General features: G+C 43.3%; 1 protein-coding gene across 15 annotated transcripts in view; it reads left to right on the top strand.

Annotated features, from left to right (window-relative positions):
• RBFOX2 (RNA binding fox-1 homolog 2) overlaps positions 1-23,469 on the top strand; it is a 167,237-nt gene extending 143,768 nt beyond the window's left edge. For 5 of the 15 annotated variants that reach the window (XM_039382257.1, XM_039382256.1, XM_039382261.1 and 2 more), the window contains 10 exons: positions 1,326-1,418; positions 4,184-4,244; positions 6,574-6,627; positions 6,769-6,861; positions 7,980-8,112; positions 13,408-13,447; positions 18,460-18,536; positions 21,017-21,105; positions 22,046-22,118; positions 23,222-23,420. In XM_039382257.1, coding sequence (XP_039238191.1) covers positions 1,326-1,418; positions 4,184-4,244; positions 6,574-6,627; positions 6,769-6,861; positions 7,980-8,112; positions 13,408-13,447; positions 18,460-18,536; positions 21,017-21,105; positions 22,046-22,118; positions 23,222-23,276 — 768 coding nt within the window. In that variant the 3' untranslated portion in view covers positions 23,277-23,420. Of the gene's footprint in view, positions 1-1,325; positions 1,419-4,183; positions 4,245-6,573; positions 6,628-6,768; positions 6,862-7,979; positions 8,113-13,407; positions 13,448-16,031; positions 16,075-18,459; positions 18,537-21,016; positions 21,106-22,045; positions 22,119-23,221 lie in introns of those variants that run through there. The other 10 variants (XM_039382264.1, XM_027715251.2, XR_003539652.2 and 7 more) reach the window with 9 other exon arrangements.
• Positions 23,470-24,329: the final 860 nt, after the last annotated feature.

The following is a 24,329-nucleotide window of genomic DNA, read 5'->3' on the forward strand; positions in this document are numbered from 1 at the left end:
AGAGTATCTCATCACAGTTGTCCCTATTAAGATGCCATTTGTTACTAGTTAAAATCCTAATTCACTTAGTCATGTTGGCTCTCTTTTTAATGTCAGCGCATTCATCTCTGTGGAAGGAAGCATGATCTCTTACCCTGCCCTGCTACACGACTGCACGAGTTGGCAGCAGCATGAGCATGTAGGACAGGCGTGTTGCGTGTGCCTTCATGGATGCGGTAAACCTAAATTTGTCCAGCTAAAGCGACGTTTTGGCAGTCCTTGAGCCTTTGTGGTTGCGCCAAGCAGGGCACGTCAGTTTTTCTGAAGCTTTCTGGTCTAACTAGGCAGAGATCTGTTGCTATCCACAACCCAGAGGTTGCCATCTCAGAACAAAGCCAAGTAAGGTGGGTAGCAGGGTAGGAGGGAGGTAGCAGTGGGTCAGCAGTGTCAGACAAAACCTGCCTTGACCAATGAATTGGTATTTAGGTGTTTAGATTTACAGTCAAGTCCAACACAGTACTCAGAGATGGGAAGATTTTGACGCTACAGTATGTGATACTCTAAATCTTCACATTAAGTAATGTTATTTGATGGTGCCACCTAGAAGCCCTGCTTACTTTCAGGGTCTCATATGTCATTAGGGAAGTTACAGGCTTAGGAGTAGACATGAGCGTGCCCCGAAGAGCTTACAAGGGATGCTTTACAAAGAGCCCTTCCTCTCAACAGTGTTCTAAGGTAGGTAATTATTATTGTCTCCATTTTACAGGTGGAAAAAGCAAGGTTCAGTGTTTGATTTGCCCAAAGCTTCACAGACTTCCTGGTGCCAGGCATGAACTCAGATTGCTGCTTGTTCTTGTAGCAGTTTCTCAAGAGAACAAAGTGCTGCTCAATGTCCTGTACTGTGTTGGGGTGGGTGGGGGTCCTGCAAAGCATGTGTTCATTAGCAGAGGGAGAGAAACCCTGCTTGGGCTTGACCAGCTTGCCTATGTTGGAGCAGGATTTAGTGTTTTTAAACAAAAAAAACCCAAAGAAAACAAAACAAAATGAAAAATTGTCTCGAGTAACTTTGTACTTCTTTTTTGGTCTGGCCTCAATTGCTTTTATGTTTTCTTTTTTTTTTAATTACTCTTATTATTCTTATTATGATTACGGTTCCTTTTTTTATTGAATTTAATTTCTTTCATTTATGAAACATGCATGAACCAACAATGTGACTCTAGGAGGTTATTGCTGAGTTGTGCTGATGTTGATTTCATACTGTGATATTTTTTCTCTATTTACCTAGAGATCAGTATTTCAATATATAACGATGTGCATGTTTTCCCCCCTTCTCCCGCTGCATGCAGGGATTCGGGTTCGTAACTTTCGAGAATAGTGCTGATGCAGACAGGGCCAGGGAGAAATTACACGGCACCGTGGTAGAGGGCCGTAAAATCGAGGTGCATGTCTTCAGTAATTCAATTTCTTCTTTATATTTATTCTTTTGATTTCTTTTTGTGTCTTGCCTCACTTATTTCACATTTGGATCCCAGTCTCGTGTGTGCGTGTGTGTTTGTGTCTGTGTCCTTCACCTCCCTGCACTGAAATGTATAGAAGTTTACACCCTTTACAGAATATTTTTATTGTTGTTTTGGGTATTTTTTTCTTTTCTTTCTTCTTTTATTGTGTTTTATTCCCACCCACTCCAAATTTTTGCCCTTCTGCTGTCTTGATTTTTCCTTTGCTTCAGTTTGCGAGGCTCCGATTTCCTGTTACCAGGCCTGAATAAAACTAACTGAAAGAGTACTGTCCAACTTCTAACTCTGTGTCCAAAAAAGAAAGCAGGAGGCCAGTCAGTATCCTGTCTTTCCTCTGAGGCCAGTTCTCCTCCATGCAAGTGTGAGATGATGCCTGTGGTGGGGAGGGTTTGGGAGACATGGGGGCAGAAGCCCCAAGTGGGCTGTGCTATACACATTGCTGGTTTCTTGACCTACCCGTGGTCAAAAGTAGGCTCGGTGAAAGCTAATCCTTAAAGCTTCTAGCTCTCGCCGCAGGGGAGGGAAGGGTTAATGTATGGCTGGCCAACGTGGCCAGATGTTGGGCATGCCTGGTATTGACCAGTTTGGTGTTCCACTGTGTTGAAGGCTAACTGGCATCATCCGTCTCTCCCTCTTTCTTAAAAAAAAAACAAAAAACAAACACAGCAACAAAAAAAAACCCAACAAAAAGCCAAAAAGTAAGAATATTGAAACAGAAAAAGCCACCGTTTTTGAGTAAGATGTCTGCATATTTTGCTTTTTTTTTTGTTTTGTTTTTTTATTTCCCTTTCCGATGGTTTAGCGTTTAGGGCCCTTCACTTGACTCACTCTTTCCATGGTAACTATACACAATGCTGGCGATGGTACGAGTTGGCGGTAAGTGAAACAAAAGTGCTAGAGAAGAAGCTTTTTTCTTTTTTTTTTTTTTAAATTTTTCTTAAAATTACAAAAAAAAATTAAGAAAGAAAAAATCCATCTGCCATCTCACATTAACACTACGAAATGTGATTTGACTTGTTGTCCCCACCCACCTCCTTCCCCCTTCTCCCCCTTTTATTTTCAATGCTGTTGAGTAATGCCGCCTGGACTTTGGATGTACATATTGTTTTGTAGCAGTCTGAGCTGTTTGATTACTGACTTCATGGTGATTTCCCCTTGCACATCTTACTCAGAGTTACTGAACTCCAGTTTGGCTGGTTTTTATTAATGCACCCATTTCCTCTTCTCTCTCTCCTGCCCCTTCTTTCTGCTGCTCTTTCTATCTGAGACCTGTTTGTAGCTGTTACTGTTTGTTTTCTCTCTTTTTGTTTCTCCCCCCTCCCCAGTTTATTTCTTTACTAAGTTAAATGCAGCTGTTGGTCTCTTTGCTGACTGGTGGTTTCTGATCGGTTCTGGCAATTTTTCCTTTAAGTGCTTGTGTTGCACTTTGCTGTAGCAGCTGATTTCAGGCACTCGCTCCATCTAAATGATTGTTTGTGAGACCTTATCCCCTCACTCCTCCCCTCCCCACCCTCCGAATCAATTGTGGTGTTTTTTTTTTTTCTTTTTTTTATCTGTGTGTGTTTAACTGCATGCTTTCAGTCTCATCATTGTTGTTTCCCATTCTCTCTTTTTAAATGTGTAATGTTTCTATTGTTTTGGGGCTGAAACAAGAGTAAAATGTAGCTCCGGACTCGCCACCCTGTGTACGCTCGCCATCCGTACGTCTCAAGGGCCCGAGGCAGCTTTTATTTTTATATCCACTTTTTTCCTTCTTCACCCAGGCCTCAATTCGCATTTGGCATGGGTTTTGGTAAATTATTGATGATACATAAAGACTTCACCCTCCTTGCAGGAACTTTGAGGCTGTCTGACACAGGGCTGCAGTAACTTGGCTTCCAAACTAGTCCATCTTTTCTTTATCAGCACCATCTCTGTGGTAACACCCCACTTGCTTGAGCAATCAAACTGCTTGGAACTATACAGAGCTCTGCAAAGAGGGTGGAGGACACAATAAAACCAAAAAAAGACTCAGGTCTGCTGCTATGTATTTCTTCTTTTTGCTCTGTGAGATATGTGACAAGGAAAAAATAATCTGGAAAAAGATTGTAAAATTTTGGGGAAGAAATCAGTGAATATAGACCATCCAAACAGTTTGTGGTGTTCCAGAGACTTCCTCAAGCCTTGGGAGTTCAAATCTAAAGCTGATGGACTCCAAGCCACCTTTTTCTATCCAAAAGCATGCCTGCCAGAGACCTGCTGGACCCCAATTCCAGCAGTGAGCTTGAGAAACAGGTCAGTTTGTGTGTCACCTGGTTCAGTTCCCCTGCCCTGGGCTGCAGAAATTATTGCTGCCTCTTGAACAGAACCTGGACAAAACATCAAGTTTTGCCCTTTGGATCATTGAGCTGTAAATAATCTTGTGCCGAAGGATGGCAGGGTGGTGGAGAATCTGCACTTTACTCTCGTTGGCCTTTTGTTTAATGCATAATTTTAAAATGCCACATTTAGCTGTAACTTTTATAATTAAATGGCAACTGTTAAAAGTAATTTAAAGATTGCATTAATGTAAAATTAATTTTTTTTGCTCAGAGAAGTATAGTGTGTGTGTGTGTGTGTGTGTATGTGTGGTATCTGAGTTTTCCACCATTTTCCCTAACGTCCTATGCTTCCTTCCCTCTCCTCCCCCTCCCCTTTCTTACTTTTAGGTTAACAACGCCACTGCTCGAGTGATGACCAATAAGAAGATGGTCACACCTTACGCAAATGGTAAGAGAGACTGTTTGTACTACTGATGAGCTGAAACGTTTGAAGAAAGACGAAAGGGAAAAGTCATGACCTCTCCTCAGGACCAAAAGAAACCAACAAAACCCCACAAACCCTAATTTATTCTTCAGTATAACCTGAAAGTTTTTGTGGAGAAATACCATTTTCCAGATGGAGAAGTGGGGACAAAGAGAAGTAGGGATATGCCCGACATGGCCAAGCTAAGTAAAGATGCCAAGGAGTGATGAGTTGCCTGCCCTACTACTGCAAACTGATGCTGTACAGTGGGATATTGCCATCACATAGATACCTAAATATGAATGCAGAAGCATAACTTAAGATGCGTAATTAGCTATATCTCAGTTTAGGTTCTGTCTGTAAAACTATAGCTGTCCCCAAGCAACCAGGAAAACAGAGGCTTTGCACTGCTTCTGTGCTCGCTTTTAGTTACAGATTTTGCTTGTGTTCAGTAATTTTCTAGTGAACCTAAATAGAGAAAGGCCAAGTTGTTTGGATAATGAAGAATCCTGTTTCATCGGGATATCTTGGTGGTTCTCTGTACAGTAATTTTATTGCATAGGCATATATAGCATAAAAAGTCGTTCTCCTGGCAGAAATGAATGCTGCTTTGATAAAGATTTTGAATCTGAGTCTTTGTCTTGAAACAGGCAGGCAAGTCCTTTTTGGTCTGAAAATGTTCCCAAACAGCTTCAGCAAGGCAGGAAACTGTGTACAGGTAGTTAGTTGCTAGTGTGAAAACCTTTTTTGATTATAACATAAGGCTCTGAAGTCAGAAGATAAAAATTTTATATGTGCCTCTGCTGCTGACCTGTTGAGTGACTCCTGGCAAATAAATCTGATTTTGGGTGCAGAGCTGGGGAAACAGGGCCAGGCAAAAGGGCTGGGATTCTGAGTTTCAGTACCTGAAAGGATTTTGTAGCAAAAGGCAATGCAGCCGTGCTATATTGTCCTGAAAACAAGGGCCTAAAGTGTCATGCATGTGACTGGTAACAAAACTTAGTGTACTTGTGAAACTGATAAGAGGCAAGAATATTTTGCTTTTGCAACCAGCAGTTTAAAGCCCACTTCAAAGCTATGCAAAGGTATTTAGTATTAGGCCAGGCTTAGGGCATACTGACAAGTGGGTGTACAACTGTTAGTAAATTTGAGAGTTGATTCCCAGTCCACTTGTTGCAGCCACTGGAGTATTTTGCCATCAAGGTGGGCAGTGCAGCAGAAGCCTGCCTGTTCTTATAGAGGGAGCTTGCACTGCATCTCTCATTGATAACCTGCCAGCAGATGAAGGGGTGGTGTTGATGGGCTGCAGTTCTCTAAGTTTGATTTCTAGAGTGGTTTGAGGTGTTAAAGTTCAGTAAGTGCACCAGGGCTCCAAGAGAGAGGAAGGGTATGGATTTAGTTAAATAATAAAGCCTGTGTGATTCCTAGCTGAACAGCTGAGATCTTTCCTGAAAGGAATGCTTTGTGGAAGCTAACCAGATTATGTTGTTAGCTTTACACCCCTTCTCTCCCCTATTGGAGAGATGGAGGGGAAAAGGACAGATAGGTTTCTAGATCTGACTGGAAATATGTTCCTCCTCATACCCATAGTTTTTTAACCCTATTCTCTTGTAGGGAATCATCTTATGTTGATGATTTGCAGTTCTTGCCAATTATCCTGATTATATTAAAATCAATTCTCTGTGAAGGCTTTCACCTGAAAAGCAGCACAAAGAAGACAGGAAATACTAAAATAACAGAGAGAAGAAAATGTGAGATGAACAGAATGCTAATAGGCTTTATGAACCATAGTTGTGTAATGCAGTTATTGAGGAAATTCAGACACTGTTATTTTTCAGCAGTTCTCTAGGAAACAAGACAGAACGGTGTTTTGAGAATTCAAGGCTATAGGTTGACTTGCCTGAGATGACAGTCTGGGCCAGTGGCTTTAGAGAGGGCTTGGATCTGCGGTGTTCCTGGTGAAGGAGGGAGGAGTTGGCAGCAAGGTTCAGCAGGGAATGCCAGGTCGCATGGTGCTCACGGCGAATATGCGTATAAGGCAGTTGGCGTTCCCTCAGCGGTGCCTCTGCTGTGCTGCGGGTCAGCTGATGTTTTGCTGTTCCCTCTGATACAGCGACCTGTACCTAGAACTTGACATTAGAAAAAGGCAGTTGGCCTCCATCTACACCAAGGAGGATTGAGGCGAAGCAGAAATTGGAAAGAGCTATGCATGTGAAGCTGGGGCCGCATGCAAGAGACCGTTCCCCCTACCCATGCTGCCCGTTCCTTCTCTTGGTGTAGATTTTGGCATTCACTGCAGTCTTTGTTGTTTCAGGTTGGAAGTTGAGTCCTGTGGTTGGAGCGGTGTACGGCCCTGAGTTATATGCAGGTAGAGCTTAAGCAGACACTTCCACTTCTGCCATTTAACTGCAGTGGTGTTTGTTTATGTTCTTAATCTGCTGTTTCTTTATAACCTTTTTATGGTTTTGTTTTGTTTTTTCTTCTTTTATTCTTTTTAAAATTAAAATAGCGTCCAGCTTTCAAGCAGATGTCTCGCTCGGCAATGACGCCGCAGTGCCCCTCTCAGGAAGGGGGGGTATTAACACTTACATTCCTTTAATCAGTAAGTAACCCCCGTTGACCCCTGTGTTGTTACTGTGCTTGAGTTAACCTGTTACCCTTCTTCTCTCCAGTCTGTATAATATATACTTGAAAGGATGGGTCTCACTGGGAATGAGTTCACCTTGAGCCAAAGTATACTGTGCAGTTGCTGTAACTTGTTCATCTGCAGTGTGTTGCTGTACTACTGAATGTGTCTTTCTGAACAACAAGGAAGCTGCAGAACAAGGGGAGGGTGTGTGTGAGCAATAGGCCATTCCCTTGCCCCCCCCCCCCCGCTTTAGAAATCGAAGAAACCAAACAGACAAATCCCTAAAGTACATATTATACAAGCTGCTAAACCGCGAGTCTGCAGGGCCCCTAGTGGCATGTGCCTGGACGCACGTTGGGTTGGGTTTGGTTTGTGCCCTGGGACTCGTTCCCTCTTGGTATCTGATTATTACATGTTTGCAGATGCCTGTGAGGTTTTACGTCATTTCATCACGAGCCAGTTTACTCCAGTTTAAAGTGTAATATAGGCATCACTATATGTGGTGCTGGTTATTGGTCACACTTGTTAAATGAAGGTGGGCTCTCAGTAAACTGGCACTTTATGGGAAATTTCTGCTGCTGTTATATGGGCTATCTTGTCTTTCAGGCTTTAAAATGAACATACAGAGGATTGGGTGGCAAAGAGTGGGAGGGGAAAGGAGGGAAGAGACTGATGTAAGTTGGTTGACTTTAAGGGCCTCTTGACCAATTATTTTAAAGAGCCTCTGCAGTTTTGGAAGAACCGCGTGCTGTATTGATAGTAACTCCCCGCGCTTCTCAGACTCTAACCAGACTGCATGGCGGTGTCAGAAGGTGGGGGGATTTGAACCCTGTTTGGGGTGGGTAAGACATGCCAAAACATTAACCTCTTGCATGCCAAACCTCTCTGCGACCCTTCTCCCCCCAAAGGGCCATGGTGTAGAAGGAAGTCTGTATGGGATGCTTGCTGGGTTATAAGCATGTCCCTCTGCAGGATTGATGCAAAACGTCCCACTGCTGTGGAGCTATTGTGTCACTTTGTTTGAAGCAGGTGGTTGTTCTCTGGGAAAGACCTCAGATCCTTTTCACCTTCCACTTTGTCTGTCTTTACAGTTCCAGGCTTCCCCTATCCAACTGCAGCCACCACAGCAGCCGCATTTCGGGGCGCCCATCTGAGGGGCCGAGGAAGGACAGTGTATGGGGCAGTCCGGGCGGTACCTCCCACAGCCATCCCTGCCTACCCAGGGTAAGCACAGGTCACAAGAGCAGAGTGCTCTGCACAACTGTGTCAAATAGCTAATCAGTTAACAAAACAACCCTAAAATTGTCTGGATGGTGAGAGTCAAGATATTGCTAGTGCCAGAGCATTCTGCACATGATGGAATCCAGTGGGGGCAAATCTAAATTTTTCTGTGTTGAGTTTTTGATTGAAACAATTTTCAGTACTTGTGACAGCTTCAAGCGCTGATGAATTCCTTCTCATAATTTCTCAATTTGTCTATGGGGCGTTTGTCATCCATTGACCCAAATGTTATAGTGCTGCTGAGAAGGACACAAAGAGAGAAGATCTAAAATTCCTGAAAAGGTTCTGCTCTTTGCACTCCATTTGCGTTTTCGTATCCCGGATTGAGGAATATTATCCATTACCTTCATGCCTCACCATCTGGCAGTAGGACACAGAAGAGCCAGTTACCCACAATGGATTTGCTTTCTTTGTTGGAGACGGTTTAAAAAGGTTTAAAACAAAGATTAATCAAGTCCATTAATTTAAAGCTGGGAGTGTTTGGGATGTAGGGAAGATAAAAGTGCAATGAAGCAGCAGTGAATGCATGGCCTTAGCATTCTTTGCCCTCAGACTTTTCACTAGTAATGCAGTGGAATAGATGCTGTTACAAAAGAATATTCCGCTGTTTAAAAGTACAGGGAACTAGGTCCGTATGTGAGTTTGTTTGGGGTTTTTGTTGGTTTGTGTAAATGTGATGGAATGACAGATAAATCAGCAAATCCCTTCCAAACTGTCTTTTTTTTGTTTGTTTCTGATTTTGAGGATGCTTTATTCATATTGTCTCTGGAGTTTTACTTGCCATATTTTCCAGGCCATGTTCTCAGAAAGAACAGGAGTAGGAATGAATCCTCCGAGACAGAGAAGTGGATTGACTTTTTTTTTTTTTCTTTAGACTAGGCCCAAAAGGGAAGAAAATAAATCACAAATCTTTTATTAAAAAGAAAGGTGGAATTCACACACATCAGTGCAGGGAACTGGCCTGATAAACTTACAGTACGTTCTATAGCAGAATAAGTGGTGAGAGCTTCTGTGGCTCTTTCTTTTTAGAGTCCCGTCTGATATTTAAAGTAGAGCTCGAGGAAGCAAACTGCAGTGGTCATGTGTCTGCCAGATTTGCTGGAGAGCAAAGCTAGACGATGTTTGTATTTAATTCACCAGAAGACTTTAAATGAAACCTCCTGCCTGAATGTTGGTCTTCTGAACAGTGTTTCTTCTGGGTTTTCAGATCCACCTCTTTTTTCTACCGCTTCTAGTTCATGTTATCCCCTAAACATAACCTCTGACCTGCAACTTGTCTGTTGCTCTAAAAATGACCCAGTCAAGTTTTATTAGGAAGTGCTCCACAGCTTAACAGAGAAGCAAAGCTGAGCTAAGTGCTGCCGTCTAGCAGAATATGAAACATTTGCACCAGGGAGAGGAAATGTGCTCTTCATCCCTGGGAGTAATGGCTAAGCTTTCCTAGCAAGAGGCTGTCGTGAGTGGGGCTCTGGGAGGGCTTGTCTTTGATATAAATCCAGCCTGAGTCCCTGTAAAAGGTTTATTTCCATTTGGAATGTGGGCCAGGCTCCATTTATTAGCCATCCCAAATACTGTCTCATGTCTGTATTTACTTACATTACATCGAGTTTTTTGACTGTGCTGACTGATTCCATGTCTTCATGGGCAGGACACTATGTAGTAAACATTGACAAGGGCAGCAGGAAGCAAGGCAGGTTCACAGATGGCCCAGGACTGTCCCTAGTCCAAGCACTTGGGTGTAATTAACTGCTGGTGTTTTTTGTCATCATAGTCTGAGTCTCCAAAAGATATTTTGTAGACCAAATTTGTTTCCTAGTGGAATCATACAAAATGTGCTATTCAATTCCATGTTGCAGTAACCTGGACAGCCACTGCTCCATGTGGGCACTGTTGACCTCCATGAGGTCAGGGACAGGCACATGTTCCTGACACCTTGCCCTGCATCAGTTAGTTTCTTCCTGGCCAGTGGAAAGATGACACTACAAGATCAGTCAGCAACACATGAGTGACCAAGACATAGTGAGTAATGTGGAAGTACGGTAAAGTAAGCTGCAGGTTAACTCAAACCTGGTGGAAGGAATTGGTTTTCACAAACCTCAGTGGTGTTTCAATTACAAAACTTAATGGTATCACTGCATTTGAGAGCTTAGCAGAATTTAAAAAACACAGAATATAGATTAATAAAAGCTCATTGGTATTGCCATACTGGATCAGACCTGAGGGCCATTCAGGTTAGAGTAAGTTTTGACAGTGTCAAGTGCTAGACCAGAGGAAGGTGCAAGAAATCATAGCTCTTAATGATTTAATATTTATTTCAAGAACTCAAACTAAGATTTACCAGTGTGTAATTGGAATTTCCATACTTATGTATGGACATGGATGTTTATCCAGGGAAGGCTATCCCTATCTCAGGAAGCAGTTGCTTAGACTCTTGGAGATGGTGTTAGTCACCTGAGCCTGACTTCGAATACAAATGCCACCTTCAGTTTATAACTGAGATACCACTCAGTAGAAATAAGGAGACCTCTGATATATAGCATGAGTAAGAACTGTACTGGAATATTGCCCTGATTTGTAGCAGCCACGCTTTTTAAATGAGAATGCTGACAAATTACACTTCAGACCAAAAGCTGTAAGAATTTAGATAGTGTGAAAAAAACTTGCCTACTGTAAAACTCTGAAAGCTAAATAAGCTTGATAAATTTTATTTCTCAAACTGTAGGTTAGTCTTTGACTTGTTCGTGGTCATTAAGTACCTATATGAAGAGTGGACTTGCCTTAGTAAAGAGTAATTTAGTCTAGGAGTGTAAATATGTAGAGGATTCACAGGTTCAAAGCCACAGCAGATAAAAGACTAGGTACAAGGCAGCAGGGAGCTTTGCGGGTTTGGAGTGGTTTTTTGGTTCTTTTTACAGCACAGTCAACTGTTGGTACACCTAAATGATATGCTGGCTGCTTTACAAAACCAACATAATTCTTTTTCCCGTGGATGTGTTTTAGCTCAGTTAGTGTGTTTTTTGCAGATGACACAGATTTGATGGGCTGCTGGACTGCTTTATGTTTCTGGTCAGGCTACATTACCAGAATGGCCTCTGTGGTTCTCAAATGATGGAATTCTCTCAGTTTTTTGCGAGCATTAAGAAGCAACAAATATGGATATTCTAGCATATAAATAAACCTTGCTAAATTTCAACCCTGCGAGTTGATGTCAGTCAAGTCCTAACTAAAGGAGAGATGGAGGATGCACGTGTGCTTGGTTATTTTGATCCAGGAAGTCTTACTCTTACCTGTTATTAGTGTTCCTTGCAGTTTTCTCTGGAGAGCTGATGCTAGCATTTCTTGCTGACAGAAATAGTGGCCTGATCCAATGTGGTAATGCTTATATTCATCCAACTGATTGTGTTCAGAATAACTGTTAAAACTGATAACCTGTTCATAAACCAAGTCACTTCCTCTGTCATGCGTTTGCCTTTCCTGCAGGAGCAGGTGGAGTATCACTGCTAAAACACTCCTGGTCCTAGATAGAGAACCCAGCAATGTAAGTCACTGCCCCAGGAGCCAAATTCTTTGTTATGTGGTTGTAAAAATTTAGCTTCAACAAACATGATCTTATGGCCTGCTTCTCCCTGCTGAAGTGGCTCCCCTCTTCCTCTAACAAGGGTCTCTATCTTCATACCTGCTCCCAGCGCTCTTGGAGACTACAGTAACTTTGTCCATTGGGAATGGAGTGTACTTTTCCTGGGGAAGACAGCAAGACTAAATTATTCAAGCAGTAGCTAACATGGCAAGATTTTTTTTTAATTTTATTTTATTTTTTAGTAATAGCATGCAGAATTTTGGCAAGATCTGCTGGGCTTTTTTTGCGTGTGTGTGCCTTACAATAGGTGGGTGTCTGAGGGTGGCAGGCTCTTGGCAGCATTTCACATTTCATCTGATAAGTAAAAAATAATAGTCAAAAGAATAGCTAGTGTTCCATACCTTCTTTTTCCTTAATGCTATGGGTAAGTCATACACATCAGATCCATGAACATCACAGATGGTGGGGCTAATGCTTTTTAAAGCCTTGAACAAGTTTGTGCGGAGCTATTGAGAGGACAAAGCAGGAGGAAATTCCTCAGTATGTGAAGCACACGCTGAACTCAAATGGGTGGGGGGCATACCCTCTCTTCCTTCCTCATCCTTCCCCAACCCCTGTCCCCAGAGCGAGCTGCATAGTCTTAAGCTAGTGAATGCTCTGGTAAGAGCAGCTCTTTGGGAACCCCAGGCTCTGTTTAACAGTTTTCCTGCTTGAAGTTCTGAGAGAAAGAAAACTATGGCTTAACGCAGAAAAAGCACCATCCCATGGAAACCCTTCCAGTTGCTCCTTTCTGCTATGGAATAGGTTGTTACTACCAGGGACTCCCACTGCACCTTTCAATTCTCGGACCTTGGACCAGTCACCTAACCTTTTTAGCTCATTATCTCTGCTTGTGAAAGCAATGCATTGTGGGTATTTTTGGTTTTTTCTTTTCAATTACATTTCTCTGTGTTTACTTTGATCAAAATTGATTGACTTGTTTTCCTGAGGTGTTGCATCGGTTCTTTAAGATGCTGAATAATAATACTTTGCATGCTTGTGTGATCAGCCAAATCTTATCGCATGTCTAATGTGCAGGGTAAAAGCAGGTGATGTATGGATGTCAGAAACAAAGTCATGCAGCCCTGTGAAGCCTGAAATATGTAATCAGGCACAAGTCTCTGAACCACACTTCCTGACATAGGTGATTCCAGCCCCCGTGGGATGCCTTCTGAGGGGCTCCTCAATTTCACAAACCCACTTCAGGAAGCCAATGTTTCCACATGCTTAGGGGGTAACTAAACTCATTCCAGGAAAATAACCAAGAGTGGAGGTTTCTAAACCCTTGTTTCTCTTCTTCAGGACATCAAATCTTTTTGAGTCTATATTTATGGTACAAGATGGTGGTTCCCCTCCCTCTCTCCTTCGCATACTGTCTCCCCCTCTGCCCGCCCCTTCCCCCTCTGCATGCCATGGAAGATGACTTGGAGCCGTCTAGCGTGCGTGCGCACACACATTCTCTTGCTGATTTGCTCCTGCCAAAAGCCCAGGTTGTGGATTCATACATCACCTGCCTGTGTAAAACGCATGTGCATGCTGCCGTCCTCAATAACCGGAATGTGTTTTCTGTTCTTTTGTTTTTTGTTTTTTTGTTTTTTTGTTTTTGTGTGGATTTTCTGCAGTGTGGTTTACCAGGACGGATTTTACGGTGCTGACCTCTATGTAAGTACACACACCGGAGCCTTCTCGTCCCCGACCCCTGACAAGCCAGCCTTTTTTTGTTTTGTTTTCTTTTTCTTTTGGTTTGTTTGTTTGGTTTGGTTTGTTTTTTTAAATATCATTTACTTTAATTTTCTTCTTCCTTGTGGATATATATATTTATATATTTAGGAATGCAAGCATGCTTCTCTGTCACTGCGCTTGCCCCTGGGTGCAAGACCTAAGCCTTTGGGTTTCCTGATCATTGCCAGGGTCAGTTCACTGGGTGTCCTGTCCCCCACACGCACACTGATACTAATCAGCCTGAGAGACGACTAGCAAATTAAAATTTCTCTCAACACTTCTCTCATAATTTGAATACAAAAATAACAGGACTGGTTTAGCCTCAGACCTTCCCTTTCCTTCTCCCCCTTCACCCTCCCCTTTCTCTTCCCTCTTGGGACCCTTTCAGGTTTGATTTGTGCAGCCCACACTAAACTGAGCAAGCTGTATGTTTAAAAATGTTCATGTGCCACTGGGATGTGGAGATTTTCCCTTTGGGGAAGACACTGGGACTGATTAAAAATGGAGACTGAGATGCTAGAGTGAAAACTGACATCTGATTTTGCTAGTAGAAATGGTACCTAAATAGGCTAGATTCTCTCATCTCTTTGGGGAATCGTAGAGTACAAATATGTTGAGATGTTCGGTTACAAGAGTCAGCAGCCTCCTCCTGTCTGGGAATTAGCTGTGATACCATGGGAGACTTTGTCCTGTCATTGTCTTTGTCCTACCCAGTCAGTCTGTATTGCAAATCTCCAGGGCATCTATGTTTACCTAGGTGGGTTGTAGATGGAGGTATTCGAACTGGCCAGTGAGAAAAGTGGGAGGGGGAGAGCTGTTGCAGAGCAGGAATATGCCTTTCAAAGCAAATATGTTCAGGTTCACTACTGCCATTGCAACTTGTGGCCTGCCTAGCTCTAGCGGAGTTTCCTTTTGTGATGTTGTAGGTCATAGCTCTTTGGAGCTGGGGAAGTTTTGTACTGGGTAGTGACACAGTTGTCAGCATGAATTTCACATTCCCATTCCTTTGAAGGTGCTATTCCTGACATTTATAAAGAGGATCCTGGGGTTAGACTCAGGATAATGGATGGAACTAGCTTTTGGATTTTGTTGGCTTATGTAGAGGATCAAGTCTTGTAGAGGTGTTTTTCCCAGCCCAGGTACACCAGTTGGAAGATGTGCTCTCTGAGCATAGAGATACTGGGTGCATTTCTTCATTCTTACATATACTGTTATGTGTGCAGTCCTTTAAAAATTGATCTGCCTAGTCAAGTGTTTCTTTATAAAACTGTGTCAAGGACAACAGAAGATTCTGGGTTTTCCTGCTTCACGCCTAAAACACTAACTTTACCCACCACTGACTTTGCTACAGCAAGTAACCAAGAAAATGAGTGATGCTTAGTGCCTCTTCCCTCAGTGTGGTGTATAAGAGTCTGCCACATTGAAAGGAAAGACGGGCCAGGGTTACTCCCTGCTTCTTTTGAGAAAGCTCCTTCAGAGCTTCTGTTGCAGGTGGGGAGAGAGACTTAACATGTTTTAAGGACAGAGACTTCAGTAATGAAGAATACCCGTAACGACTTGGTGCTGCAGTGCACTACCATCACGTAACACAAAAGCAAGCCCCCAAGTCAGGTTAGAACCATTAGGTGGACTTCTGATGACTGCTGTTGGTGGCTATGGTCTCTCTGTAAGAAAGCAGGCTGATAGAAGAGGGAACTCCATCAAGGTAGATGGTGGTGCTTTTTTGTATGTTATTGCTGCTCAAAGCCCTCCAGTGGAGATCAGGAAAAAGTTATCATAATCCAAACTTGAAATTGCCTTTCCAAACAATTTCTTTGTCACAGGTGGAATGATTGCAGTGTCCCTGTGCCCCACTGATTTGTCATGCTTTTCACTGCAGTGCTTCCATCCCTCTGGTTGGTGTGATAGACTTGTCCAGATTCTGGAAGGGATGGCAGAGGATACTTCAGTTAGGACTGGGGGGAAGTTAAATTGAGGTTCTCTTAGGACACCTGAGCCCACAGGGTTGTGTGAAGGAAGGGTAGAAAAAGGAGCTAAGCTGGCAGGGAGTGGTTAGTCATAGGCAAGATGAAAGGGAAGTGTCCCAAGTTTGGGCTGCTTTTTCTGCATATATGCTACGCACCGATTTCTCATTTTCCTCCTCCTCCTTTTCCTCACTCCTTTTTTCTTTCCTGGGGCAACCATCCTGCTAGCCATTTCTTCTATGAAGAAGGCATTCCATCTGTTGTTGGATGCGTCCCACTCTGGCAAGACACCTGAATTGATAAAACAACCTGCCCCAGGATGCAGAGGGCTTCATTTCGGATCATAAGAAAGGTTATCTTTCTTCTACAATGGGGTCAATCTGGGTGGTGGGGGGGAAACCCAAAAAACCCACCCATGCGAAGACCGCTCCTGCCTGTGAAAAGCGTGCTTGCATCCACTGGAAAGAAAAGGCTGGTGAGCCCCGCTGCGGGCTGTTTGTATGATTGTTTCTTTCCACAGCTGTGTTTTTTTGAACTGCTCTTCCTGTGTTCTGTTATAGAATAGTCTTACAGGAACCAATCATTAGCGCTAAAATACCTCAGGTAGGAGTGCCAGTGTGACCTGCCAACCAATCAGATTGTGGATTGCAGTGGAACAAACTGAATTATACTAACCATTCCAGCACCACATTAGAGATGGGAACAGAGGCTTTTTTAGGGCAGCGCAGACTCACGTGTGATCCAAGCCCCCGCTGTAGCAGGGTGGCGTGTGTCCAGATTTCATACTGAGTGGCATTTCATTCAAAAAAAAACCCAAACCAAAACAACAAAAACTAAAAAAAAAACCAACAAAACATAAATTCAGTGGAAGGGTTAACAAGGTCATGCTTGTCCCATTACCATGTTAGAAGCACCTGCTGCAATGGACACCGTTGTCCTGTCACCTCTTTTAATTCATTCATGCTCATTCCTGGTGCACATATGCCACCCTTCTAATACAGAAATACCAGAAGGGGTTCTAGCCCTTTCTGCTTCTTAAATTCTGTTATATGGCAGTTTGGGGGTGGATAAGACACATTTGAGAGATGACAAATAGAAGATCCTAAAATTGGGCTCGCTACCTAAACTTGGCAGGTGGTCGAACGTATCTGACTGGTACCATGAGTTACACATTTCTCCAGGGTTATGTGTATGCTTGTGCCTTAGGGGTATTAAGGCTCTTTGAAGTAAAGAGGGCCAGCAACATACTTTGTGTGCCTGTCTAAGGCAGGAAGGGAAAAGAAACAAAAAAGGGAGGCTTATACCATAGGATACACTGGCATAGTAAGCTGTAGTGTTGGATTTCCTCCCGCTCTCTTTGGATTGATCACCTAATATGGACCTGAGGAGTGGAAGAGAAGATGGACTTATTTTGAGCTGAATTGCATTGTGCTCATTTATTTACATTAACATCCTCAGTAATTGGAATGCTGCTTTAGTTGGGATTGCAGCTTCCTGTGTATGTTGTTCTTCCATGTTTGTATTATTTCAGAGAATATAAGACAGTACTGAAAAAGCTGTCATCTAACATTAAAGAAGGAATTTTAAAAAAAAATTGCTTTGTTGATGAACCAAGGACAGTAACATTGCAGAAGAGTCATTTTAAATTTGGGCTTTTGTGAATACCCGACTAATACAGGCAGTTGAAGTCTGAAGGCCCAAGTGCTACATGGGGAAAGGGTTCAGCATAGTCCCAGCAACACTGGCCAGATAGCCAGAGAAAGAGAACTTTGAATTAATATAAGTAACATCTAGGCTTGTGTTCCTCTCTCACATGTTCCCCAGAAAATCCAAAAGCCTGTATAATCTTGATTTACACAGTCCTTTTGGTTGTTACTGCCCAGTAAAAATGCATAACCCTTCTCATTAGTTCCTGTTTCCTTGTGTAGGCAGTGATTAAACTGTCCCAGTAATGGAAAAGTCTCTGACTTAACATCTTTGCAAGCAGCTCAGACAGACTCATCTCTTTTGAGATGAGGCTAAAGATTTTAAAAAACTGAACCTAGGTGGGCAACCTGTCCCTGTGGAATCAAATAGATTGGAGTGGGAGTTTGCATGGCTGTCCTGGGTTTCAGGCACTCTGTCACTCAGTGGTGTCTTCTATTGCAGTTTGGCTGTGTGACACTGGAGGAATGTGGTGAAGCTAGCAAGGGCCTTTTTTTTTTTTTTTAATAATTATTTATTTAATTGGTAAACGTGATTAGTCCTCTTTATTGCAGATGCTCTACTCTGTTATAGTTTATATTTACTGGAGTACCTGAAGTGAGTGGCACCAGAAATCACTAGGGGTTTTAGGACTATGCAGCTGAGGTTACAGATGAGCTCTGCATATCAGTTAAAAGTTCTATGTGAACAGGAATAGCAGGAGAAAATATCTGGTGCATTGGACAAACTGAGCAGGGCTTTAGATGGAATTTATGGAATTATGTAGGTGGGCACTGGGTTATGGAGAACAGGAGCATCAGCTGGATGAGGCAACCTGTACAGTGTCTGCTTTGCTCTGTACAGGTCCCAGAGCTTGGTGAAAGGATTTATGAAATAATGAATAATAGTTGCAATAGTTCCTCCTCTTTCTTTCACCCTGTTTTGGTGTATTTGGACCTGCTGGTCATGCTAAATACATCCCTGTGTCAGAAATCTCCCAGCTGTCCCCACTCATTGCTCCTATGACAGGAATGCACCATGGCCATTATAATCCCCATTTTTGGTTTTATTTGAAGTACACATAAGTAGACTTTGCAGATCGCTTTGAACTGAGCAGGTCTGCCTGTACGTGTGTACCTCTATCCTGAGATTTTTTTGTTTTTTTCCTTTTTTAAATAACCAGTAGCTTCAATTTTGCATCAGTGCATGGTTAAAAAGCAATACACGTCAGCTATTTCTTAACTTCATTTCTCCAATGAATTATTTCTCCTGTTTTTTTTTTTTTTCTTTTTGTTTGTTGTGCAGTTGACTGAAGAAATGTTAACATCCCGCTCTAAATCTCTCAGTGGAGTCTCTGTTCCCTTCTCTGATATAACAGATGGGTTATTGCTTGTTATAATTATTAACATTGTGGTGTGGGACAGGGCTAGGGTGGGAGCCATTTTGGGGGGCGAGGGCGGGAGGCTGCGGGAGTCGTTAAGGTTGGAATGTTAACTCCAGTGGTGACTGACTGTTTCCGTAATAGCAGGTTGTTGTGGCTGCACGCTCTAGTACTTGAGGCTGTGTACTTCACTGAGCTTGTGGTAGAGCCTAGGGCGAACTGCTGTCCCAAGAGAATGCTGGGATGGATAGAACTAGCCAATATGAGTCTGAACGTGGTGACTTTGCTGGTTGTTCTAGCTCCAGATGTCAGCATGCTTAGTTTTTAATTTTGATTAATAAATGTTACGCCATTCCCCCCACACACCTGATTCCAACCCTTCTTTTCTTCTTCTTCTTTTTTTTTTTTTGTTTTGTTTTGGTTTGTTTTTGTTTCGTTTTCCTTTATGAGAGACATGAGTTAAAAGATAATTACATGATAAGCCTTTTTGGTTTCAAACTGCATCTTGCTGTCATGTTCAGAGTATGTACCAGGCACATTTGAAGTGGCTTCTGATCAGAAATGTGACTGGCAAGTGTGGGGCAGGGTGGGAATCAGGGTGCATGCTGAAGTCAGCTGCCCTGCAGAGGGTGGTGCCAGGAGAAAGTGCCTCTTAGCTGTGCCCAACTAACAGATCAAGGGTTCAGGAAGCTGATAAACCTAAGGGAATAACTCAAGAACAATGATATGAAGTCTTGTTTTAATTTGGTGAGATTGCTGAAGGTTTGGTTTGGATTAAGGCTGCACCTCATTGCGGTTGCCTCCATCATGTTTTGGAGGTGGAAATAATGGTGCAGTGATACCATGACAAAACCAAGCTAAGGATCCCCAAACCATCAATCCACAATGCAGAGTTTGAAACAGCCAAGTGAGATTAAAAGGGCAAAACTGCAACGTGACACCTCTTCCAGGTCATGTGGTGATGTTTCACGGGTGTAGATATGGGTTACTTTTTCTTCTGTTAACTAGAAAATTGAAGAGGCTGCAGGTCCCTCTCCTCTGGAGTAGGAAAGGGTCTGCAAACATGTTTTCGATAGCATGTTAGCCTCCATGGGACTAACGCGGGCCCCACAAAAGCAACCAAAATTAGTTTAAAATCATTACTTCTAATTTAAAAGCTACCTAGCCCCAAACTGAGCACTGCTGAGCAAACACAGTTCTGTGGTAGAGCTGATCCCATACTCTTAGTTACATATGTGCAAAGGATATATAAGTGGTAGAGGTATGTTGAGCTGATTCTGGAGGTGAAGAGCATAACTCTGCCTTCTGCTCCTTCAAAACCTGAAATGTCATTTGGAAGAAAAAAAGAAAAGACCAGAAACCATCTGGAATTTTCTGATTTTTTTTTTTTTTAATGGCTCATTGTGTTTCAAACAAGTCAAAGCCATGGTTCATTTACCATTCCCCCTTCCCCTGTAAGTTAACAAAAATGTGTTCAGAAGTGTCCAGTAAGGAAAGACCTAGCCAGGGCTTCAGAGTCCCCTTTGCTTCCTGCTGTGCCACCTTTGCCCCTGGTCTGAAAGGTGGCTGGCCTTGACCCTTCAGTACTGCAGGGTGTGCAGAGCCTGGGCCAAACCTTGCTCTGCCCCAGAAGCTCCTTGTGGGAGCTCCAGGAGAAGACTCACAGGTCTTTCTCTGAGTCAGGATTCATGTTTTGCCAACACAGCTGTAAGCACATGTTTAGTAACTACCTCTGCTCAGTGTAAGCCCCTTTGCTACAGTGTGTAGCACGGGCAGAAAAGCAGCAGCAGTACAGACTGCTCTGGAATAATTTCCCTTGACCTATGTCCTTTTCATACGGAGGGGAAGGTAGGACAGTCTGATTGGCTTCCTTGTCAGTTTGCTTGTTGACAGCCCTGAACCCACTAGGGACTGTCTTCTCTGACCGTCTTTTCCACTGTTCTTTTGCTTCTCTGACTATTGGTACTTTTGCACATGTGGACTAAATTAAATTCTAGTCTTTTGTGTTTTCCAGGCTTAAAAAAAGAGAGGTAAAAAATAATAATAAATAAATGCAGGAATTTCTCTTAACGGTCCCCTTTCTAAAATACACACTTCACAGAAAGTGTCCACCTCTAATTTCTCCAGCTTAAGAGGAAGGGACCATTAAAATTACGTTACATGCAAGATTTCAGGTCTGTTCTGGTTTTCAGTTCCTCCATGCCAAAGTGCATTTTCTGCAGGGTTATAACCATGCTTAGTCTTCTTCAGTATATTTTTTCTGCTAAACAGAGTAGTGGAAGAGCCTCCCTGGTCCCTCTAAGGAAAGGAATATTACATGAGTTAATGGGTGATGCTTGTGATAGACAAGACATGGGAGCTGATGCAGTTTGAAATACTTCCTCTCCTTGTGATGTGTGTGACTTTTATTTAAATTTTTTTTTTTTATGCTCTGCGTGGGTGGACAGGTATCTGTAAAGTCAGTTCTCTTCTCTCCTGCAGGGTGGATACGCAGCCTACAGATATGCACAGCCTGCTACTGCAACAGCAGCCACGGCCGCTGCAGCCGCTGCAGCAGCTTACAGCGATGGGTATGTAAGGGACAGGTGTCCATGGGGGTTAGCTTGCTGTGCTCAGGGATTCAAGGAGCATCGATCCATTACAGAACTTCTACTTCTTTCCCCCATTTTTTGGTCTTTCTTGCACTCGCATGCGCACACATGCATGGACAACCCAACACGAAAGACTTGAATGCACGGTTTGTCTCTACTCCCAGACAGTATTGCACTCCGGTGTATGTGAGCTGGCACAAATCCTAGCCTCTTCCCTATCCTTGTGATTCTCTGCACAAAGGAGGCAGTGCGGTTACAGCCTCAGAGTCAGAGATCTGGCTTTCCTTGCTCTGTGACTCTGGGCAGGTTGCTTAATCACTGGGTGCGTTTCTTTCCCCATCCATAAAGTAAAAATGACTCAGCTCATGCAGTGCTCTAGGATGCTGTAACATGCAGCTCTGAATAGATACAAAGGATTGTCATCATCAGAGTGCTTGCCTTAAGATTTTTCATCTCCTGTGCAGTGAGGCCGTGTTTTAATCCTAGCACATGCGAGACCATTAAAGTTTATGCTCTCTTTTCATTATGGAGAATCCCTCACTGCTTTCCATGTAGCAGCTGTTACCGTGCCAGTAGCGCTAGCGCCAGCAGTCACTCTCCTCCCAAATTGCATCACGTGAGGTAAGGGATATACTAGCTGTCATTTCAAAGGCGATGACGTCTTCCCTACAGGTCAAGCTCATGGCTTCTACCATATCCCTCCATGCAGGCCGTTCTCTTGCCCATCTCATACTGATGCATGGCAGCATGCCCATTGGTTCTCTTCACAGAGAGGCTGCCTGCGTGCCTGTGTGTGCATGTGTGCATACATGTGTGTGGAAGGGCATGCTGCTTCTTCCATTACCTGTGGTCAGACAGCTATTTCTCTGCCCCTCCCGAGTGACTTTTTTCTTTTTATATCTTTTCTCCCTCTCTTCAGTTATGGCAGGGTGTACACAGCAGATCCTTACCATGCCCTTGCCCCTGCCGCTAGCTACGGAGTTGGCGCTGTGGTAAGTGGGATTTTCTTTCTTGTGCTGTTTCTCATTTCCAGCGTGGGGAACAGCTGTTCACTGGGTACAAGGCAATGAAACTTCACCCAGAAAGACTTTGAGGGAGGAGGTCCTTAGCTGCAGTGCTGGGTTCCCAGTTGTTCTGCATTCATATGTGTGTGTGCATTAAGAAACGAACCAGGTTGTAGGAGGCCAGTTATTACTTGGTCTTGCACATCAGCTAGTACAATAAAAAATGAAAATTAAAACTGACCAGAAGTGCCAGGAGCCAGAACACTGCTGGTGAATCAGTAGAACTGTATCAAAGTGATACATAGAGCAAAAATCAGCAATAGTTTGAGATTCAAGATGCCCTTTTGTGCCATTTTCCATTGTAGGAAGCAAGGGAATAAGTTGTTCTTGTGACATCTTGCAGCAAAGCTGCTTCACTTGGTTCCCTCTTCCACTAGTGGAAGGATGCGGTGTCCTGCCTGCCAGCAGTAGTTATGCAAGGGTAGGAATGAGGTATGCTGGCATCAGAGACGAGTGGAGCAGCTTGGTGAAAACACACGCTTGCCCATCTGCTAGCCAGCGCAGTAGCTAAGTTGTTGCAGAGGCTGGAATACAAATGTGTTCAGAGAAAAAGACACCTAAAAATAGATAACTGCAGTGTAACACCTCTGTTTCAGCCTCAGCTCATCATGTGGATTCTTTTTAGGGTCAGTGAGGGAAAAGCAGGTGATTCTAGGGTACCTGGTCATCATATCACCCTAAGGTGAGGTAAAGAGCATCCTAGAAGTCTTGGTGTCTGCTATCTATCTATAAAGGCAGCCTAAAAATGTAGCTTGAGATTAGGACTCGTGAATCCCCTCTCTGGTACTGAGCTCCCTTCCACTAAGACTTGCCAAACTTCACCTCCAGCTTGGCTGGCCATGAGCATGTTCTCCTGAGCCACGTCTTTGGATTTGCAGACAGAGTTCTCTCTTGCTTCTTAGAGGTGCTGATGGTGGTGGGCCAGTGCCAGGACAGGTCCATTGGTCCTTCCAAAAGCATTTGGGCACTGTCCTAGATATCACTTCACAGTTCTCCTAACAGCCTTTTCTTCTCCCGTTTCATTTCTACAGGCGAGTTTATACCGAGGTGGCTACAGCCGATTTGCCCCCTACTGAAGTGACGTGAGCCCCCTGCAAGTGGGACAGCCCCCCAAGTCATGAGGCCTGGCTATTGCAATATTTACTAGTAGAGGAACTCTATAGCAAGTTGAGGAGGAAAAACAAAAAAACAAAAGAGAAAATACTTTTTTATACCTCACTATGTTCTTTGAATATGTATTTTTTTTCCTTTAAATTTCTGCCTTTAATTCTTTTGTTCCAAAGATTGTGCTTTTTTTTTTTTTTGTCTTTTTTTTTTTTTTTAAACTGTGGTAAAAATAATGCATTTCCGTGTCTGTATGTTGGTGCATAGCTTATCCTACCAATCACGGAAAAGGCAATTAGTGATAAGGAAAGCGGTTAGAAACTGATATCATGCAATTAATCAGGAACACGCAGACAGAGTTACTTCCCTGGTCTGGTGCTTGGTGCCTGTGAGACAGAAGGACGTGAGGGAGAAGTCTCCACCTGCCGTGTTTCTGGTCTGCAGAAGGAAGCACTCTTTGGCTGCGGCTGGGACCTAAATGCTGGTGGGAAATAGTCATTTACATTTGGAAATGGGGGAAATGCAGAGACTTTCCTCGTTCCTGCCATCATCTGACGTGCACAGGTTTGGGACAGCTTCAGCAGTGTCAGAATTTTAGACTTCACAAGAGAAGAGTCCCTCAACCTGCTCTAAGACTTCTGCTGTTATCTGCTGTATAGGGGACAAGACTTTGGAAGAAGTTTTTGATGAGGATGACCTTTCCCCCACACACAGAACTTTTACTAGCTGATCATTGTCCATTGCTGGTGGCTATAATTATCTTAGTTTTCATTCCTCCTTTTCAAGATCTTTCTCCCTTGCTGTCCCGTTCCTCGAGAAGTGGCAGATGCAGTGCAGGATCAGGCAGAGTACCTCTGCTGCGGACAGCAAGTGGTTAAACTTGCAGAGGTGAAGCACATGCAGCCTTGCAGAGGAAGAAATTTAGCAGAAGAGTCGAGCATGGCAGATGCTCTGAGGCCCAGCGTGCAAGGTCTCTGCTCCTGTTCATCCTGAGCTGCTTAGGTGCTTCTGCAAGTAATCTATTGCAAACAACAT

This window comes from Pipra filicauda, unplaced genomic scaffold (genome assembly GCF_003945595.2).
Source record: "Pipra filicauda isolate LSUMZ 115617 unplaced genomic scaffold, ASM394559v2 scaffold262_size1072369_pilon, whole genome shotgun sequence".
Classification (NCBI taxonomy): domain Eukaryota; kingdom Metazoa; phylum Chordata; class Aves; order Passeriformes; family Pipridae; genus Pipra; species Pipra filicauda.